We start from the raw sequence: 20,925 nt of genomic DNA, 5'->3' as shown, positions 1-20,925 counted from the left end.
TAAAATTTTATCACTTTTCATGTATAATTTCATTTTCATTACAATAAAATAATACCTTTGTTGATAAGTCGGCTTAATAATAAAGAGTTCGTCTTCTCCAATTTGGAATTAACATTTGAATCTCCTGCGACTATAAATTTGGACTCTTTTTCTTACTCATGATTTTGTATAATAACTATATATATTATTTCTTTCCTTGCATATAGTACAGTTTTTAAGAAATAATTGATGCATGCGAGGACTAAAGTACCACGAATATAATGCCTACCCATGTTAAAACTACAATAGGTATAGCTTGCATCAATTATTTTGATTCTGATTAGGACAGTTACGGTAAATTATATGTCCGATATCTGTGTAGAGCGTTCTTAGGCTCTTCCATGAACCTCTTTTTTTTGTAAACAAGTAGACAACATGCAATGTATTTTTCAAGGGGGGGGGGGGGTTGAACAGCCAACATGAACGTTGCCGTATCTAGATCACTTATGCCAATTACAAATTGTAACACATTATATATGTATTAGTAACAACACGTGCATCATTTGAGAGTTTGAAAGTGTTTTAATTTAATGAAATATATCTAATGCATGTCAATTTGATAAAATTCATTTTTCTGCAGTAGTCAATATAAGCATGTGTTAACAAATTTTATTGGATTTCGAGCATGGGTTTGTTTACAAAGCGAAAGGATCACGTCATATTAGAATAACGTATTTTCACACGCATTTTGTTTAGTAGGTACTCGATGTATTGAAACTTAAAAGTATTCATAATCAAACACATTTTAACACTGTATGTATGATAATACATAAACGCGCAGTTCAAGATTTAATTATGATTATTATGTTCATACTTATTTTTTTTAATTATTATTTAAAAGAAAAGAAAAAGTGTTCACTTATGACAGTCATAAGAGCATCACATGTATGCCTATCTTAAGATAGCTTTGCTTTATATTATATGATAATCCTAAAATGGTCATAATATTTATCCTAAAATATATCTTTAGACATATCTTACGATACTTTCGAAAACCAGGCCCCTGATATGCCATAAATATCTGTTGCAACACACTCTTATAGGTATCTAGTCATTTCGTACCATAACCATTTCGTAGCATTAACCAGTTCGTACTATTGTCATTTTGTACCATGCATTACCATTTCGTATCATGAATTTGCCATTTCGTAACACAAACATAACCCATTTCGTACCATATGGAAAAACGATTTACTATTTCATACCATATGGAAAAAGATCTACAATTTCGTACCTTATGGAAAAAAGATCTACCATTTCGTACCTTATGGAAAAAAGATCTACCATTTCGTACCATATGGAATACGATTTACAATTTCTTACCATATGTAGATATTGCTTTACCATTTTGCACAATATGGAAAAATTGCTGTATGATTTTGAGTCTTATGTAGACGAAACACGCGTCTGGCGTATTAAATGAAAATCATGGTACCTTTGATAATAGTTATCAAAGGTACCAGGATTATAATTTAGTACGCCAGACGCGCGTTTCGTCTACATAAGACTCATCAGTGACGCTCATATCGAAATAGTTATAAACCAAACAAATACAAAGTTGAAGAGCATTGAGGATCCAAAATTCCAAAAAGTTGTGCCAAATACGGCTAAGGTAATCTATGCCTGGGATAAGAAATCCTTAGTTTTTCGAAAAATTAAAAGTTTTGTAAACAGGAAATTTATAAAAATGACCACATAATTGATATTCATGTCAACACCGAAGTGCTGACTACTGGGCTGGTGATACCCTCGGGGACGAAACGTCCACCAGCAGAGGCATCGACCCAGTGGTGTAAATAGTTATCAAAGGTACCAGGATTATAATTTAGTACGCCAGACGCGCGTTTCGTCTACATAAGACTCATCAGTGACGCTCATATCGAAATAGTTATAAACCAAACAAATACAAAGTTGAAGAGCATTGAGGATCCAAAATTCCAAAAAGTTGTGCCAAATACGGCTAAGGTAATCTATGCCTGGGATAAGAAATCCTTAGTTTTTCGAAAAATTAAAAGTTTTGTAAACAGGAAATTTATAAAAATGACCACATAATTGATATTCATGTCAACACCGAAGTGCTGACTACTGGGCTGGTGATACCCTCGGGGACGAAACGTCCACCAGCAGAGGCATCGACCCAGTGGTGTAAATAGTTATCAAAGGTACCAGGATTATAATTTAGTACGCCAGACGCGCGTTTCGTCTACATAAGACTCATCAGTGACGCTCATATCGAAATAGTTATAAACCAAACAAATACAAAGTTGAAGAGCATTGAGGATCCAAAATTCCAAAAAGTTGTGCCAAATACGGCTAAGGTAATCTATGCCTGGGATAAGAAATCCTTAGTTTTTCGAAAAATTAAAAGTTTTGTAAACAGGAAATTTATAAAAATGACCACATAATTGATATTCATGTCAACACCGAAGTGCTGACTACTGGGCTGGTGATACCCTCGGGGACGAAACGTCCACCAGCAGAGGCATCGACCCAGTGGTGATAACTATTTGTACCATATAAAAATTGATCTTTACCATATCATGCTTGGTACATGAAAATATTCGGTTTAAAATGGGAATATAAGTATAAACCTTATACTGACAAAATGTTTGTATTTATATAGTGAAATGTATAAAATATTAAAAAAAAAAAAATATGTAAAATTACGTTAAGCATACTGTATATAATAATTTTAATAATGTCTCATAATTCTTTTATGAATGGTACTTGTTAATGTCTATTTAACTTATGTACTTTCACGGTACTACAATCTGTTATTTACCTATATTTTTGCATTGCACAAGGTCGTGTTTTTTTCTAACTATTGATGGCGTTTTTACACTAAAACCATTTAATGTTGAATGTACACTGATTGATATTTTTGTCATAGAAATGTATTAGTTGATATATGCTTGGAACAAGCTGTCAGTAACGGAAAGTACTCTCAGATCTGCACTTAGTCTTTTTATTGTGTGAATGTACAATGTCCACTTCCACTATTTGTTTTTGTTAGATGTGTTTTAAATGTATGCATCTGGTGAGTTAAGCCTTTTTCAACTGATTTTTATAATTTGTTCTCATTTTTAACTGTTACAACAAAGTATCATGCTAGGGGAGGGTTCAAAGTACATAAGTGTTATATTTAGTATTTAGTAACGTGATGTTATTAAACCACAAACACGCACCATTGCTGCCATAAGTTTTAGTTAGGATCGACACATTTTCATCTTTATGACACCTAAATGACAGAGAAGCAGCAGAAACAGGATTGAGCGAAAAATGCGTACACCTTTTTTTTTAAATTTCATGTTTCTCACGATTAGTTCAAATATTTAGCAAAAAATCGTCCATATTCTTCACATTTCTATCTGTACGCCCCTTTTCTAAAACAATGGATACGCCCTTGCAAGGTGTACTATCATTTGTTTCAAACTGGCCATAATGGAGACGAAACGATGAAGCCCGTAGAAATTACTAAATACAGGAAAGTGCAAAGAAGTGACTTAATTTTTCAGGTTATTTGCAAAGTTCAAAATGAGAATTACAATGAATGATATAAAAAAGATGTGGTATGATTGCCAATGAGACAACTGTCCACAAGAGACCAAAATGACACAGACATTAACAATTATAGGTCACCGTACGGCGTCAACAATGAGCAAAGCCTATACCGCATAGTCAGCTATAAAAGGCCCCGATAAGACAATGTAAAACTATTTAAACTTTGTTTTGTGATAGTGACACATGAATATATTTCCACTCTTTGATTCGGTTGATACTTTTAAGAATTGTTTTCTTATTATATGTGAACATTTTCTATTATGATTTTATTGAAGTTGTTGAAAAGTGCTCGGACGAACTAAAACATTTTTTAATGTGTGTAATTTTCATTTTAAATAAGACAGCGAGTTATTTATTATGTCATTATACGGAAACGATATTTAATACTTTCATAAAATGAATAACTGTTTTATAGATTGAAAGAAGAACTTACCAAACAACAAGAAGAAAAAGCAATACTGAGTAAAGAAAACAAAATAAGAGATAATTTAATAGAGCAACTAAAGGATAACAATCGAAAGTTAGAACAGGATTTAAACATTCACAAGGAAACAGAGACACCCGTTAAGATAAACATGAAGAAGCAGACAATGGAAATCGAATTTCTAGGAACAAAATTACAAAGGGCTCATTCAGAAATTAAAAAAACTGAAAGAAACAATTGAGGAAAATGAGAAAAAGTTTCTTGGTGATCCAAATTCTTACAAAAGAACAAACAATGAAATATACGGAAGAGCTGATTTGAAAGACTGGGAAGAAAAAGTTCCACACGAAAAAGGTACAAGGTCAGAGGAACTTTTACATGAACTTAAAACCGTACTAAATCAACTTATTGAGGAAGAAAAAGCTCACAAGAAAACAAAGAAAGAGGAAAAAATTGAAAGGGAGGAACTTCAGTACGAGAAAGATATGTTAACAAATAAACTAATTAAAGTTGAATCAGAAAAACAAAAGCGAAACGAAGAATTAAAAAGCTTTGGTAATGAATTGATAATAAGTAATGATTTTAACGAAAGAAAGAGTCGAGAGTGTGAGTCTCTCAAAGACCAAATTATGCAAATGCAGAATGAATTGAAACAGAAAAACGAAGAATCAGAAAGCATTGTTAATCAACTGATAAGAAGTAGTGATTTTAATGAAAAAAAGAGTCGAGAGTGTGAGTCTCTAAAGGACCAAATTATGCAAATGCAAAATGAATTGAAACAGAAAACCGATGAATCAGAACGAATGGGTTATGACCAGACTAAAAGTAGTGAACTTGTTAAAAGGAAGAGTCGAGAGTGTGAGTCTCTAAAGGATCAGTTTGCACAGATGCAAAATGAATTGAAACAGAAAAGCAAAGAATTAGATGATCTACAAAATAAGGTATGTATATTAAGTCTTTTTAACTTCTCAAATGCATTATTAAAATACCATCATTGGGCACATTAAACGTTAAATAAGACTCTCAATATCACAGATTTTATTTCGACAACAAAAAGAGGGGATTTCTGCCAATTTATTAATTACTTCACTTGCGTAAATGATCCAGAATATAAACATAGATTGAACGAGTCTTGCGTCCATAACTAAATCTTCCAGTGTTTTGACCATGCCCACCAATTTTAAAATTTAGATGGTACTTTAGAATGGACACGGGAAATGTATCAAAGACAACAAACCTACCTTTACGCAGACAAATATCAAAATGCCATATTGGATTTTCAACGCATCGGGAAAATTCCTCACCTTGAGGCGGGATCACCTTGCCTATAAACAAGAATGTATTCTAGTTCGACAAGTTGAAACCACACTTAACTTTGAAACAAACAACGGCAGACATTATCTGTTAATCCAGCTCTGTTCTTTACCTGTAAATAAATTACACAAAGCTTTAGATGATTATGCAAAACAATTCCATATTACGAATCCTACATTTTAAAGAATATTTAACTACCAACAACAACCATAATAATCCTATTTCTAGACATAAGCGTAAAGAACTCACCAAGGCTGATATTCCAGATGATTAGGCTGCTTATAATATCCATATTGTTTGACGTAAATTTTACATTGAGGTTCTGCAAAAGGAAATCAACAATTTGCCAACAATCCAAATAACTCTTGGTTTTGGAAAATTACATCTGTAACAAACAAAAAACCGTTATCTACTTTTTACAAGCAGAAACAAACACAACGAAAGTTCCAACTATATACCGGCTTCCGAAGCAGCACAAAACACCTTACAAATAAAGATTTATTACCTCTTCAAGCCATTGTTCCACTACTACACTGTTCCTTCTACTTACTACATGTACTAGTACACTTGGTACAATAAAACAAACCCCTTCAAATGGTTAAAATAAGGCCTTTGTAAATAGTGGAATGAGTTACTTATACACAGCTACTTTTTGCATAGGTACTATTTCTGTACCAACATTCTGTAGAACTGGAAATTTATTTTTCATATTGAGTACCGTTTTGTTTCATATACTTTAGAATTATTGTAATATTTAGGTACCTGTATTTTTACAGTACTTGATTTGTACTTGAAATTTAAATACTACAGATTTTTGGTTACACCGTTACATTTTCAGCATTTTGAATGTTTGTCTATTCCAAATCTTTTGAAGTTATGATTTTAAATATGGAATATTGTGATCACTGTTGGTTGTGTTTCTGTACTAAAATTTGTAGTACAAATCAAGTACTGTAAAATACAGGTACCTACATTTTTAAATAATTTTAAAGTAAAGAAAAAGTAATATGTATTAAAGGTGGTTTCAGTACCAGAAGTTTTTAGTACAGAAAAAGTACCTATGCAAAAGTAGCAGTGTATGGAGTGTCAAAAGCTCGTTGGAAAGTATTTTATTATTGATGATTTTAAATCTATTCCAACTTTTGATTTGTCAATACCACTTGCCTCATATTCTTATTGAGAAAAGAAACAACACCTAATTAAATCATAATTTGAAATATAAGAATGCGAATATGCATATATGTTCAAACTCTCATTGTTAAGTAACAACAAACAAAAGAACCATGTCAACTAGACCTGCTTTGATACTTTAACTGAATTTTGAATTGACAACAATTTTTGTTCGCTTTGGAGATTCCGTATATCGTAAAGTTATCGGAATTCCAATGGATATTTACTGTGCACCATTTATTGCTGACCTATTTCTGTGTTGTTATGAGTATCAATTAATGACTAATTTTCAGCAAATACCTATAGAAACAACCTCTGATACAAAAAGTTAGTAACAATTTTAGAAAATTTTGATGATATATTAGCTCTCAATAACGACGACTTCGGTATGTTCTCTAGAGATATTTATCCTGTTGAACTGACTTTAAATACAGCTGTGACTAACAATCATCACTGCCCTTTCCTAGATCTTGATATCTATATCTTTTACGGGAAGCTAAATACCCAAATGTATGATAAGAGAGATGATTGTTCATTTACTATTGTTAATTATCCGTTTTTAGATGTGACGTTTCCTTGTCACCATTTTATGGTATGTTTATATCTCAACTTGATCGACTCGCTAGCGTATGTAACAATGTATTTGATGTTAACGAAAGAAATCTCTGTATAACGAAAAAAATATTACACTAGGATTTTCGATATCAAAAACCATATTAAAACACCAATATCTTATTAAGCATCACAATATCGAAATTCGCCTCAAAATATAACCAAAACTTCAAACAGACTTTTAAAGAAGGGATACAGTTGTCAGGTCATCAAAGACGCATTATTTTCACTTATAGGGTCTTTGCATCGAAAAAACAGCACATTTATTCTACAACCAGTTGTTTGCATGCTACTGGTTATGTTCTTCTCATATATTTGATCAAAGTATGATACTAAACCCCTAACGGGAAGGATTGTGCCTGATTTTCATATGATGAAGACACAATCTTTCAATCAGTTTAATTGAGGTTTGAAGCTGGCATGTCAGTAACTGCTAGTTGTCCTTTGGTAAATTATGTATCATTGTCATTTGCTTCGTTTCTTTTGTTACTTTTTCTGAAATCGGACTTAGACTTGCATTGCTGTGCACATGTAAGCCTCGTAATCAGTTACTTTATTACTGGTATAATGATTACATGCAGATTGGACACCTGCATGATAGAAGAAGAAACATATTAATTTTTAGTATATTTCAACAGACTATACCTTTTTTGTTTAGATTAAGCTCTTGCAAACTTGATGGGGATCAAAATATGACCGATCTAGGAGACCCAAACAGACCATCAAGACTGGAACAAAGATACGAACAGCTGTACGACAATCTTTGGACCGATATTTTTGACGAACTTACAGACTTATATCATGATGTGGCTAGCTGCGCTGAAAGAGAAAAAAAGGCTGTATTGGAGATCATGTCAATTTTTGAAGTGGGTTCATAGTTACTTACTATTATTTATAACAATAATTCTTTGTAGAGGGTTGTACAGTTAGCTATCAAACTAATCTTTCCTGATGCCCTCATGGAAAACATAACAAACACATAATAACTTACTAATCAGAAAAATCAAATGAGAAGTTATGATGAAATATATACTTTTCAAAACAGATAAAATTTATGAATTCATATAGTATTAGTATCAACTTTTGTTTTAAATTCAATAAAAGTTGTGAAAAGTTATCATGCGTAGTAAATTGCACAGCTTTAAATGTCCTAAAGTAAAACAAATAACGTTTTAAATCTTTTTTGAAATGAATTTGTAGTTGACGGTGAGATTTTACACGGATCTTGGTAGGTAACTCAATAGAATAGATCTTGAATGTATAAACAAAAATCTTCAACAATAAAAAAAGAAGATGTGTATAATTGCTAATGAAACAACTCTCTGCAAGATACCAAATGAACATATACATTAACATATATAGGTCACAGTACAGCCTTCAACAATAAGCAAAGCCCACACCGCATACTCAGCTATAAAGGACCCGAATCACAAATGTTAAACAATCCAAACGAATAAACTAACGGTCTCATTAATGTATGATTTAACATGATAGCGAGATCCAAACCCACCCCTCACCTGAGACAGTGGTCTAGCGGTACAACATACGAACGAACTATACACATCAGTTGAATAAGGCTCAACGCATCAGATGGATACAAATAGAAAAAGATATAACAAAAATCTACATTGGACGGGTGCTTGTACATCCAGAGAAACAAATGACAATAAGTACAGATCTGAGAGCATTGAAAGTTAGTTCAAATCCAATAACAACTAATAAAATAAAGTATGAATCTAAAATTAAATTGGATTTTGTGTACAAGACGTAATAAACAGTCGCAGAAAAACCTAATTCTGTGTAATGCAAAGATACTGGAGTCAACATATTGTAGATCCATGAAAGTACGTATGTATATAACAGTAATATTAAGTTTGTTTTTAATTTCCTGATAACAAAATCAATGAGCAAAACTTTTATTCGCACTACATAAAAACAACTAAAGGATTCCGAATGTCGAACAATAAGTCCAAAACAAGAGTAGCGATCAACTTTCAGTGCACAGCGATAACCCGCTTCCTATTTATATCATATGCATGCAGATTTATTTTTCTAATGATTATAAAGAGATATTTGAATAGTATGTCTTTTGTTTTTAATTCATTTGTTTTACAGAGAGTATTACGTTTTTGTAAGAGTTTAGTAGATGACCAAGAGAAAACTATCATATCATCGCTGACGTGTTGTTCTGAAGAAAATCTGGTTCGTATAATTTAGTTACTAGTATATTGTAATAGTATTCCAAAAGTTCAGACTTAATGATGATTTCTTACAATATGTACCTTTTATGATTAGGAAAAAAAAACCAATACAAATATTACATTGTAAATTTTGTAATAAAATAATTCAATGTTGTAACATAGCAACTCGAGTGCTTGTCAACACCACTGATAACTAGCACGTCTTTCAAAGCCACTAACAACTAAAGTGCCTTTTGCGTTGTTTTAATACTTTAATGTTATACATTTTCATGCGTTAAAGCTCAAATATTGTTTATGTTCTAAAGACACATGACTGAAGAAATATAAAAACAAAAAGCAAATTGCAGGAAGACAAGAGTTTATAAAAGTGTTTTTAAAAATCTATTATAACAATTGTTCTAATAAGGCATCGACTGTTTTGGTATAGTTTATGCTGTTAAAAAGGCATTTCAGCACGTTTATGAGATCTAAGGCCGTGTTCACACCAAACGCCGTGTAGAGTAAACATGTTTACAATTAGTTTAGTGAAGTGTACACTGGTTTCACATTACATTTGTTCACATCTATACACCTTGTTTAGCTACCTGTACATAAGATTTGTTCCCACTTGTAAACTATATGTCATTTAAATGTTCATTACGTAGAACTGAATTCAAAAGTTTTGGACAATTTTTCTAGCGGTAAGGGATAAACCATTTGTCGTCAAAAGGGGGTGGGTTGGAAATGGAAATATTCCGTTCCCCAATTTGATAAAAAAAAAAAGTGGTCATACAAATGATAAAAAAAATGATTCTGAATCAAGAGTTTCCCCATACATTATAGTGTTAAATATTGAAAAAAAGTATTTGATCACCAGCATCGAAAAAAAAGGAATAAAAACGTTCGCGCGAAAAAATTTGACTCAGATAAAAAAAATAACCCTCCCCCTTTTTTTTAAAGTTAAGTGGTTGCTACTTTATAAAAGCCATTTTTATTATTTGTAGTAGTTTGAATATACTAGAGATGTTTCGATTACGCATTAGAAAACGTTAGCTGCAGCAGCGTGCTTACAGCCGAAAAAAAAGGATTGAGATATTAGGGATCACTTTACATTTTTATCTTTTCTGTTTGTTTCAAATGGTATTTCTTCTCCAAGTAGTACTTGGTAAAGGAATAGGGTAACGTTTTTTTAATTTATTTTAAGTGTTATTTAACGGATCTGAGATACTAGACAAACATATCATTTACCTCACACTTTTTTTTAGTCATGCATTAATGCGAGAATCGTTGTTTGAGTAAAGACCAGTGGCGAATATTTCTGTGTACGTCAAGTCGATCCGGGAAGACCTTTTCAAATGAATTAGGCAGCAACTATTTACTTCATTTTTTGGGGAAGGGAAAGGGGAGCGGGGGGGGGGGGGGGTGGGGGGGGGGGGGGTAGGGGGCGTGGGCTAATGATTTTTTCAGGACAAATTTTGGTGACAAGTCGAAATCAATTTTAGCATTATATATAGTGCCAGCTGAGGGTGAAACAAACAAACAAAAATCAGGGCCAAAAACTGGAAACATTTTTGGTTTCCAAAACAAAATCCGTAGCTCACCACCCCACCCCCTTGCCTTTATGTTTTATACTCAACTATAACAGCCCCCCCCCCCCCCCCCCCCCCGAGAATCAATTGGTTGCTGCCTTATGGGTTCGGCAATGATGCTGCTTTGATAAAGAACGTTATTTTTTTTTAACAAAAAAATATCTGTAAAATTTAGACAATAATTTCTGTAAAGATCTATATACTAATAATTATCAAAAATATAAATTTTACTCAAAAATAGTTTCCTCCTTAAATATATACACGGTAAAACTACTGTCCTAAATGCCTAGTTTTGTGTACACTTAACCTACACAAGGCCTACATTGACTATCGACTGTGTGTAGATAAAACATTATTTAAACTACATGTAAACATTGAGTTTTATCAATGGGAACGCAATTGTGTTTAGTTTACGTGTGAGTTACACTAACACAACACCGAATTTAGGTCAATGTGAACACGGCCTAAATCGACAACTGTCCATAATGAATAGTTTTTTTTTATCACTACTCGAATTCTGTTTGCATCTAGTTTAACTGCTTCGAAATAGAAAAAATAAACTTTTATAATGAAATACAAATGAAAACTATAGTCATTACGTTTGTATTAATCCAAAACGAAACCTTAATCTTGCTACATGTAGCTTGTTTTTACCTTTATTTCAGTATGCAGTTAACAGTAGTATAGATATATCAACGATTAGAAATATTAGGAGATCGATTGCTCAGAAAGTACTGCCATCAATTGTTGAGGTACGAACGATTTCAAAGAAATACGTCATAAGGATTTATAGAAATTCTGTTTTGGCTTTACATATAATGATACATATCTTTTATAATGAAAAAATGAAAACAATACACAGGAAGTAAAGTAAGCAATAATATTTGATGTAACTACTCAGATATTTCATTGTTAGAACATGTAGAATGTATGGCTTTATGTGTACCAGTTATATGAGGTCGTTGGTTCGATTTGGACCTGATTGAACTATACACTTAAAACAGGTAGACTGCACTTCACATTTACAAGTCGAAATAGATCTGCCCGATAAGCATTTACATTCTGTTTTGACCACAAAACAGGAAAATGAAGAAGTTGTAAATTCAAAACTGATTTTGTCTAGTGTTTTACTTGATGTTGTATCAGATCCATGTACATCGGACATTCATGCATACCATTATCTACATGAATCAATCTTCTAAGTTTCGTCTAGATATACTAAACAACTTGTGATGAGATGAAAAGATAGGTTTTGACCTCCTTTTTGTTTAGTTCAAACAATCATGACTCTAAGAAAACGAATTTGATTGTAGCATCCTAGCCGCAGGTACATCTGCATACTAGTTTGAGGATATAATAATGCACTAAGGTTCATATCGATGCAACACACCATGTGAGACGAGCTGCGAAACAAAGTCAGTTTCTAAAAAGGTACCAAAAAAGATAAATTTTCGGTGTAACGATACGGAAATAAACCCTTCACATAGTGATGTTTGAATGTCAAAATCAAATCCTATAGAAAGGTTTGCGTGTATCAAAAAAATGATAAAGAAATTGGACGAAGAAACAGACAGACAGACGACAGAATATACAGAGGTATAATAAGGATATCATTTGTCAATTTGGGTGTGATATCATGTCTTCCTGTTGACTGTTACCTGTTGGTCTAGCACAATAATATAAAATGTGTCAGTAAAGAATAAAGCAGCGTTAATATTGGTATCATTAAGTTCCGAATATGGGTTTGACATTCCAAATAAAGATGTCTAATTATGTCTTTCCACTTTTCCGTGGAAAGACCTATTTGATTTATTCTAATTATTTTTTTTCTTGCGCTGTATTTTTGTTTCAGAAGATGTCGCTTAGTTTTTTAGTATATACTATCCTACAGTCTATACGCTTTTGATAATTGACCCTGTTTAATTGAACACTTACCTGTGTAGGAGTTATACCCCCTGAACACTGTTTTCTTGTTATGAGATTTCCGTCGCAACCGTAAAAGAAGTTGACAAATTTATTTTTCCACAGGATGTTACGTTTCATTTTGGCCGAAGATATCCGAGTGTTATTCCTCCTTCAGCATTTGATATAAGTGTTTAGCATTTTTAACTGGTAAACCTCAAGAAAAAGAGATCTGAGTCTTTTGATTTGAATAAAAATAAAGAAATCAAAATCAAGGTCAGAGGTCAAGGTATTATTCTATATTGGCTTATTTTCACTTTTTTTTTTCAAAAACCGTATTATATACCGACAGCATATTTCTACTACATATTTCGACATGTCGTGACACATTCATTTTGGATGAAAAGGTACGCTGACATTAAATAGGAGTTCTCTCCTTTTATGTTTAAAATTTTCACGTATGGCGTTATCACTCATTCATCATCTATACACATGGAAACAAGTATTACAATACCAAATTGAAATTCAAATTGACAAAAAAACACCCTCTATTGTTTTGTGATATAATTTATTGATATATAACTGGTTAAACATTATTTAAATCTCACCTGAGTATAATCAAGAAATAACGACTCAAAAAGTTCTAATCTCTACATGCAGCTACATGTACTGTACCTGTAAACCATAAAAAACATGTGTTTTTATCCTCATCGTTTTCAAGACTTTAAATAACTAAGTTTGTAAAGTTAAGTGATTGAGACCATGAAATGGGTCCTCCGCCACTTTCAAATGCAGCAAGATGACAGATTATCAGCATGAGAGAAGCAGCTATGTCTGCGACAAATTACACATATTGTTGGTCATGACCATTCCACTATTAGTCGTTTTGTGAAAAAAAATCAGGCAACAAATGATGTTAAAGACCTAGCGAGACCAGGAAGACCCTCTTAAACATCAGCTAGGGAAAACCAAGGCTAAGAGTAAAGGCAGGCTAATAAAGAACCATTTGCAAACAGTTCAATCCTAAAAAAGGATTTTTTGCCATACAGGAGACTTTTAAACAAAAACTGTTCGAAATCCATTCATAGCTACTGGTTATCGTGCGAGAAGACCATTTTGGAGACCTTTGCTTACGAACAGACATACAGTGACCCGTATGCAATGGTGCAGAACTCACCAACTTTAGAAATTAGCATATTGGAGGAAGATTCATCGGTCCAATGAATGTCTGTTTATTTTCCCTGGTTTAATCGTGGTCCGGATTTGAACCATAGTAAGCATATATGGGTCAGTATTCGTCGTACAAAATGGAAAACAACACGTTTAATAATTTATTGCGTCCGAAGCGCTATTCTGGATTTACCTTCATCAGGAAGGCTCAAAGCCAAACATTTGAAATCCGAAAATCGTTGAAGAGCTATATGTCAAAAATACCTAAAACAATTTGCCAAATTCTCTTAAGCCAACTCTGCCTGAGGGAGTTGAAACCTAAGATTCATAATAATTTCAAAATTTATAAACGGACAATTTTAGTAAAGTTTGTTAAATCATGTCAGTACCGAAGCACTGACTAGTGAGCTGATGATACCCTCGGGGACTGATAGTCCACCAGCAGAGGTATCGACCCAGTGATGTAAAAAATGGAAAACAACACGTTTAATAATTTATTGCGTAAAGTGTGCCAAAGGACACTCCAGTTCACACGCTTCATGAAATAACAATACCCGTCACCAAGAAATGATTGCAATTACCTCAGTTGATTAGTGGCAGGCATGATCTGATGAGGTTTAGAGAAGGTTGTCCGTGTGAATGTAGGCTACACGAAGTATTAATTCTTTGGCCTATAACGGTCAACCATGATGTGAATAATTATCTTAAGTTTTATTTTGAAATGTCTGACATTCTATTGTTCGATTACAGTAAAAGTTGTAAAATGCATTTTTTTGTACAAAAATTACTTCATTTTGGTATCAAAATTGTGGTAAATTAAAAGATCTTTTTTGAAACATTTTTTTATTCGTTATAGTGGAAATGTTATTATCAACAATGTTTCGATATTATTATACAAGTATTTAATCATATTCTATCAAAAAATGAAGCTGATTTTCCAAGTTTTAAAAAAATTCAGGTGTTGCAATACTTTTTTTCCATGTGTATATTATAACCACCTAGTGTCTTTTGATTTAATGTCCTTTGTTAATGACCTTCAAATTGAGCTCAAGGTAATAGGTAAATTTGACGTTCTAGATTTTGACCTTTGATTTTACTTCATAAGTATACATGATAAAGCCATGTGACTTTTTGAATTTGTTTGCAAGACATATGACCTTGAGGGTTTATATGGGGCAAACAGTTAATGAAGTCAACTGGAAGTGAGCTTTGTAAACTGGGAGTACCTTTTTGTACTTGTGCAATGTACAAGTATATAGAACCATATATTTTTTGAACCAGTGTCAAGTACACTATCAAATAATACCGGAAGTGAAAAATTTCAAACCGGAAGTAACACATTATCTCCCTTGTTTAAAATAATGTCTAGAAACCATATATTTATGAAATCAGCGTATAATTAGCTATCATTTGATGATAGAAATGACATTTTAAACCGAATCTTAATATATTTGAATCAAAAAAGAACTTTTCGGGTGGAAAAACTTCAAATGTTCTCTTAACAACTGGTTTTTAATTACTAATTGATTTCCTGCTCTACATCTAAGTCGTTATCCTCCGCTCAAACTTCGGCGTTCTCCACCAACAAAAACTAACCGCCACAAAATAGCCTAATAGTGCTGTAAATCACATTAAACAGCAATCAATATATCAATCAATTTATTCTAATTGATGAAATTGATTGCTTTGTTATTTTGATTCGGTGGACTATTTTGCTCTTGTAATGCATAGCTCAGTTAATTTCACAAATTGGTATACTTTAAGTCGTTCCGAATACCATTTCGGAGTTCTTTTATTTTTGTTATTTCACTTTTTATATAACATGTTTAAGTAAATCGAATGACAGTTTGAATGTTCAATATCAGTTTGTATAAAAAAAAATGATGATAAACTTTAATCAGAATGCAACCCCAAAACTCTAACAAATATGCATTGCCTGTACAGGTCAACATCCGGTTTCGGAAAAAACCAATTATCTATACAGTATGCCGAGCTTTTACTTGACCATATGTTAAGAACAGAAGAAAATTGATTAAACATAGGTGGATTATGTCAAAAGGATAGTCAAACATGTCAAACTCATAAATCAAAAACAAACTGATAATATCATAAGTATTCTTATGGAATCTTAAGTTTTCTGTGACTTTTTTGTTTAAGTTATAACTCTTTTCGTTATGTTTTCTTTCTTTTCGTTTATCATTTTGTCTTTTTTTGTAGGATCTTTCATTGTGGAATTTTTATATTCCCCTCTATTCATTTATGAAATAATTGAGGCAAGCTATACTTTATTGTAGTTTAAACATTGGTTGTCATTCTATTCGAGATTATTTTTGCCCGAGCGACAATGAGTGCTAAAATAACACGTATATAATGCCTACCCATGTTAAAATTACAATAAAGTATAGCTTGTATCAATTATTTCGATTCTGAATAGGACAATAAAGGAAATGTTTATGTCCGATGTGTATAAGTTTTAAGCTTTTGTGTTGGCTCGTCCATGGACCTCCGTTTTTGTTTGTTTAAAAAAGCAAACGACTGGCAAAATGTTTTTTCAGAGTGAGGGTTTTTGATCAGCCAGTATGAAATATGACATATCTAGGTAAAAAAAGTCAATTGCGAATTGTAACAATATAAGTCATAATAAATGTATTAATAAACACATCATTTGAGAGTTTGAAAGTGTTTTTAAGTTAATGAAATATGTATTAAATGCATGCCAATTTTATAAAATTCTTTTTTTTCTGTAGTTGTAAAATACGCATTTGCAAACAAATTTTATTGGATTTCGAGCATGGGTTTATTTACTAAGCGAAAAAAAAGAACGTCATATTAGAATATGTGGTCATGTGTTTATACTTTTTTAAAGTGTCGAACAGAACCATTTTTATTGTTTCAGCTGTATATTAGACAAAATGAACAAGAATTCACAGGATTGATGAAAGATTTTGCTGAAGAGTGTATAGCAATTTGTTGGTTGACACAGGTACAAGATCCACCAATGGCTTTCGAGTTCAACTATGACCATGGAGTTCAACTTGATAAAGACTTAATGAGAGAGTTCACAGTGTCTGGAGACATTGTGGATTATGTTGTATGGCCTACCATGAGGCTTACATCAGATGGTCCTGTGATGGTAAAAAGTGTGGTACAACCAATCAAGAAAAAACGTTAAGCTAAAAGAAAACCCAGAAAGTACTTTATTGTGATCTCTCATTAAAATGGCTTAAAAAGAATTTTATGGTTAAGAATGTTTAATGGTAGCCTTATATGTATTGCTGAACAGTTGTAAAGACTATATTTTAAAAAAGCAATATGATGGATTGCATTTATTATTGTAATATGATAAAGGAAGTTGCATATCCAAATCAAGTAAAGTTTTACGTTGAAATATTAAACACTGAAAAGCACTAGTCCATTCAAGACACTACTTATTTTTTACTGGTGTTTGTCTTGAAAACAATGGTTAGATGAGTCTTTCAGCTTTTTATGAAATATATTTTTGTTTCCACTGCATTTGCTTCACGCACTTGGTCAAAATCTATCATATTGCTGGAAGCCTACAGTACATACGTAAAATGATTTTATAAATTTTTGTACAAATTGATAGAATATTTGACAATTGCCTTGCTGTGAAATTAATCAAGGTAACATGCATCCTCTGCTATGTTCTGTAACACTTTGATGGTTTTTTTTTTATATTTGGAGAATGTGGTGTAGATGGTCAATCTTTGATATGCATAGCATGTTTAAAAAGTAAGAATGATAATTCATTTTTTTGTATGTAAATTGTTTTCTTTTATATACTGTTAGCAAATTATATATCGTAAAGCATTGCTTCAAATATGTTTAGCGCTTTCCTGGACAAGATTTCCTCCATTTTCGTTTTACTGTTATGGAATATTTTTGTAAGTCTTTAAATGCTTAAACTTGTACTCGATATTGAGTTAGCTTTTATAATTATAATTCATTAAACCAGTATTTCTAGATTCAAATAAAAAACAATATTTAATGTTTAGTGGTAATTCTGATATTTAAAATGCCAATCAAATTCGCGATAGTTATGTCTCTTATATATAATGTTCGCGATAGATATTTTATTTGATATATCCTCGCGAACATGCTCTAATTTTAAAGTAAAAAAACAATCTGTATTTTTGGATTAGAGCGTCACTGTAAGTCTTTTGTAGACGAAACGCGCGTTTGTCGTAAATACAAAATTTAATCCTGGTATCTATCATGAGTTGATTTGCACAGTTGGACTATTAATAATATGCGTACAATAGTAAACTTAACTGGATTTCGTAATGAAATTCAAAATTCAAAATATCTAAAAGTAGTAATATATACAGCTTTATTGTCTTTACCAATCGTTTAATATGACGCCGCAAACATAATATGATACAACGTAATTGTATCGTCCATTTAATACAAACGTTAAGGTTTTGGATACAAACAAAACAAGGAAAGAGAATGATGCATAGCTTGATGCAAAAGCATTGACAATTTTACTCTCATATGCAATTATGCATTTTGAGGGAAAAACATCACAGAAAAACAGGTGTTTTTCTATCATGATTATGGAGATATTTTTTCCGATGATCGAATTATGTTTAGAATCGATTCGTTGATGGGTAATGTGCAGCATTGTTTTCAATTTGATTAACCTGAGACTTTAAAGCTTATATATTTGCCTGAATTATCTTCTTGTTAAAACGTATATGATATTAACATAAACAACGTAAAACTATGTTTGAAAGAATGTTTATTAAAAAATATGTGTAAAACTCTGTTTTCGTACTCTGCAAAGAAAACAATAAGAATTAATTAGTATAGTTTTATATTAAAATAAAGTATTTAGAGTAAACGATCGCGACTTAGTTTTATAGACTTTTGTACAAACATATTCCTGAGCATTATTTTTAAAACATTAGTAAAAAGGTGCACATTATGAGAGGTGCACAGTAATAGGTGGGCCTAAAATATCCGATTGCCCATTTTTCTGTCCTTACGTTAGCCCTTATTTATTTTGAATCAACATAAGTAAATAAGAGACACAGGATTTACATGTAATTAGGGTTTTAATTATGCATCATATTTTCTAACAAAGACATTTCAGTGCATTATGTCATTGTATAGGTTCTGTAAAATCAAAAAACTGTTAATTATATGTATGGCACAATAAAACATAAATCACACAAATGGATAATTTTTGTATTATTTTTTTTTCAAGTACTACTGGTTAAAATGTGCTGTCATTGCTGTCAGCGGGGAAACGCTATGCCCTTCCGGACCAAGTAATTCACTTTGTTCACGATGGTCAAAATCCATATTTTTACTGGTTTAGGTTTAAACAACAATTTTCTCTGGAAAAAGCCTGTACTTAGGTAGGGATATGGCAGTGGGTTTTCACATGTTCAGTTGATTGGTAGCATTTGATTTTATGGACTTTCTCATTTAGAACTTTTCTTAGAGTTCGGTACTTTTTAGTATTATGCATACTCACTTGTTCAACCATTTATAATTTTGATTCCGTTCATTCTACCAAATGAAGGAGGTCCAATGTTGACCTCATGTGTCCCATCTTTATTGATCCTCAATATACCTCTAAAAGAATATCAGAGATAATTTTTATAGTAAAATATTTTTTCATATTTTCATAACTATAGTTAAAACTACGCTAATAAATACTTGATGTGTGAAGTTAGGATTAAAGCCCATTAGCTCAAAATTCTAAATGGCTGCTGAGGGTTTAATAATCAACAAATGAGGTTGATGTTTTGAAATATTCCCAATTAACACTTTATAAAATGTATGAATCCGAAGCGCTTTCTGGCATAATTTTGTCAGGTACGCTTAAAGCCAAAATAGCACTTTTCTGGATTGAAGTTAAGTTTTATCAGGAGAGCTCAAGACCAAATATTTGAAAGTCAATGTACGAAATGACAAATGATTAAGGTTAATAAGGTTTAACTAACTCTTTGTTCCAATCCGAGAAATAAATGTATGTTTGATCTACGTCAAGTCCAAAGAAGTGAGCACCAGTGTCCTCAAATATGACCTGTCTACCAGTCCCATCTGTATTCACAGATTCAATTTTGTTGGTTCCTGCGTCAGCAAAAATTAGTTTACCCGCTGAAAACAAAAAAATATATAATAAAAGAAAAACGAAACTTGCATTTTAACGAGAAGATATATTTTTCTTATTGTTAATGGGAAATGGTTGATGATCTTTATAATAATTATTAAAATGATTTAGGAAAAAGTTCAAATATAACACATTAATGACAGGAATACAGTACAAATAAATACAAGAGCATTCAGGTCAGAGAAATACACAAATAAACAATAGAATAGTACATTTCGAAATGCTAACCACAGAAAAAAGACGAACAAGTAAAACAACCTAGGACAGCACATACAAGAGGGACGAAAGATACCAAAGGGACAGTCAAACTCATTAATCGAAAATAAACTGACAACGCCATTGCATAAAATGAAAAAGACAAACAGATAAACAATAGTACACATGACACAACATAGAAAACTAAAGAATAAACAACAGGAACCCCACCAAAAAATAGGGGTGATCTCAGGTGCTCCGGAATGGTAAGCAGATCCTGCTCCACATGTGGCACCCGTCGTGTTGCTTATGTGATAACAAATCCGGTAAATAATCTAATTCGGTAGGTCATATTCGTAAAAGGGAAGGGGATTGTAGTTACAACGTAAGGAACATATCCGATATCATTTGTGAAACGGTTATTCCATAACGGTCAACCAACTCGTGATGGCGTCCGTAAAATTTACGAAGGGATGATTTTAACTTCACCATTTGGAACTCCTTGTGAGCATCAACCCTCTTTCAAGAAAATCATGATAGGAAATGCAAGCACGGGAATATCGTATCAATTGGGAGATATATACCCCGTATGCAGGTGCTGCTGGAATGTTGCTTCTTAGAAAT

General features: G+C 32.3%; 2 protein-coding genes across 2 annotated transcripts in view; one reads left to right on the top strand and one right to left on the bottom strand.

Moving 5' to 3' along the window:
• Positions 1–19,140, top strand: part of LOC139485858 (protein BCAP-like) — a gene marked incomplete in the record, with an annotated part of 41,124 nt that extends 21,984 nt beyond the window's left edge. The window contains 3 exon segments of the mRNA XM_071270499.1: positions 9,269–9,322; positions 11,555–11,641; positions 16,858–19,140. Coding sequence (XP_071126600.1) covers positions 9,269–9,322; positions 11,555–11,641; positions 16,858–17,133 — 417 coding nt within the window.
• A 318-nt stretch (positions 19,141–19,458) lies between these two features.
• LOC139484190 (low-density lipoprotein receptor-related protein 6-like) overlaps positions 19,459–20,925 on the bottom strand; it is a 58,450-nt gene continuing 56,983 nt past the window's right edge. The window contains exons 35-36 of the mRNA XM_071267923.1: positions 19,937–20,093; positions 19,459–19,565 (exon numbers count right to left, since the gene is read on the bottom strand). Coding sequence (XP_071124024.1) covers positions 19,469–19,565; positions 19,937–20,093 — 254 coding nt within the window. The 3' untranslated portion in view covers positions 19,459–19,468. The remainder of the gene's footprint in view (positions 19,566–19,936; positions 20,094–20,925) is intronic.

The sequence above is a fragment of the Mytilus edulis genome, chromosome 8 (assembly GCF_963676685.1).
Source record: "Mytilus edulis chromosome 8, xbMytEdul2.2, whole genome shotgun sequence".
In the NCBI taxonomy this organism is placed as follows: Eukaryota; Metazoa; Mollusca; class Bivalvia; order Mytilida; family Mytilidae; genus Mytilus; species Mytilus edulis.
The sequence above is the reverse complement of the archived record's forward strand: the minus strand, read 5'-3'. Positions and strand labels throughout refer to the sequence as shown.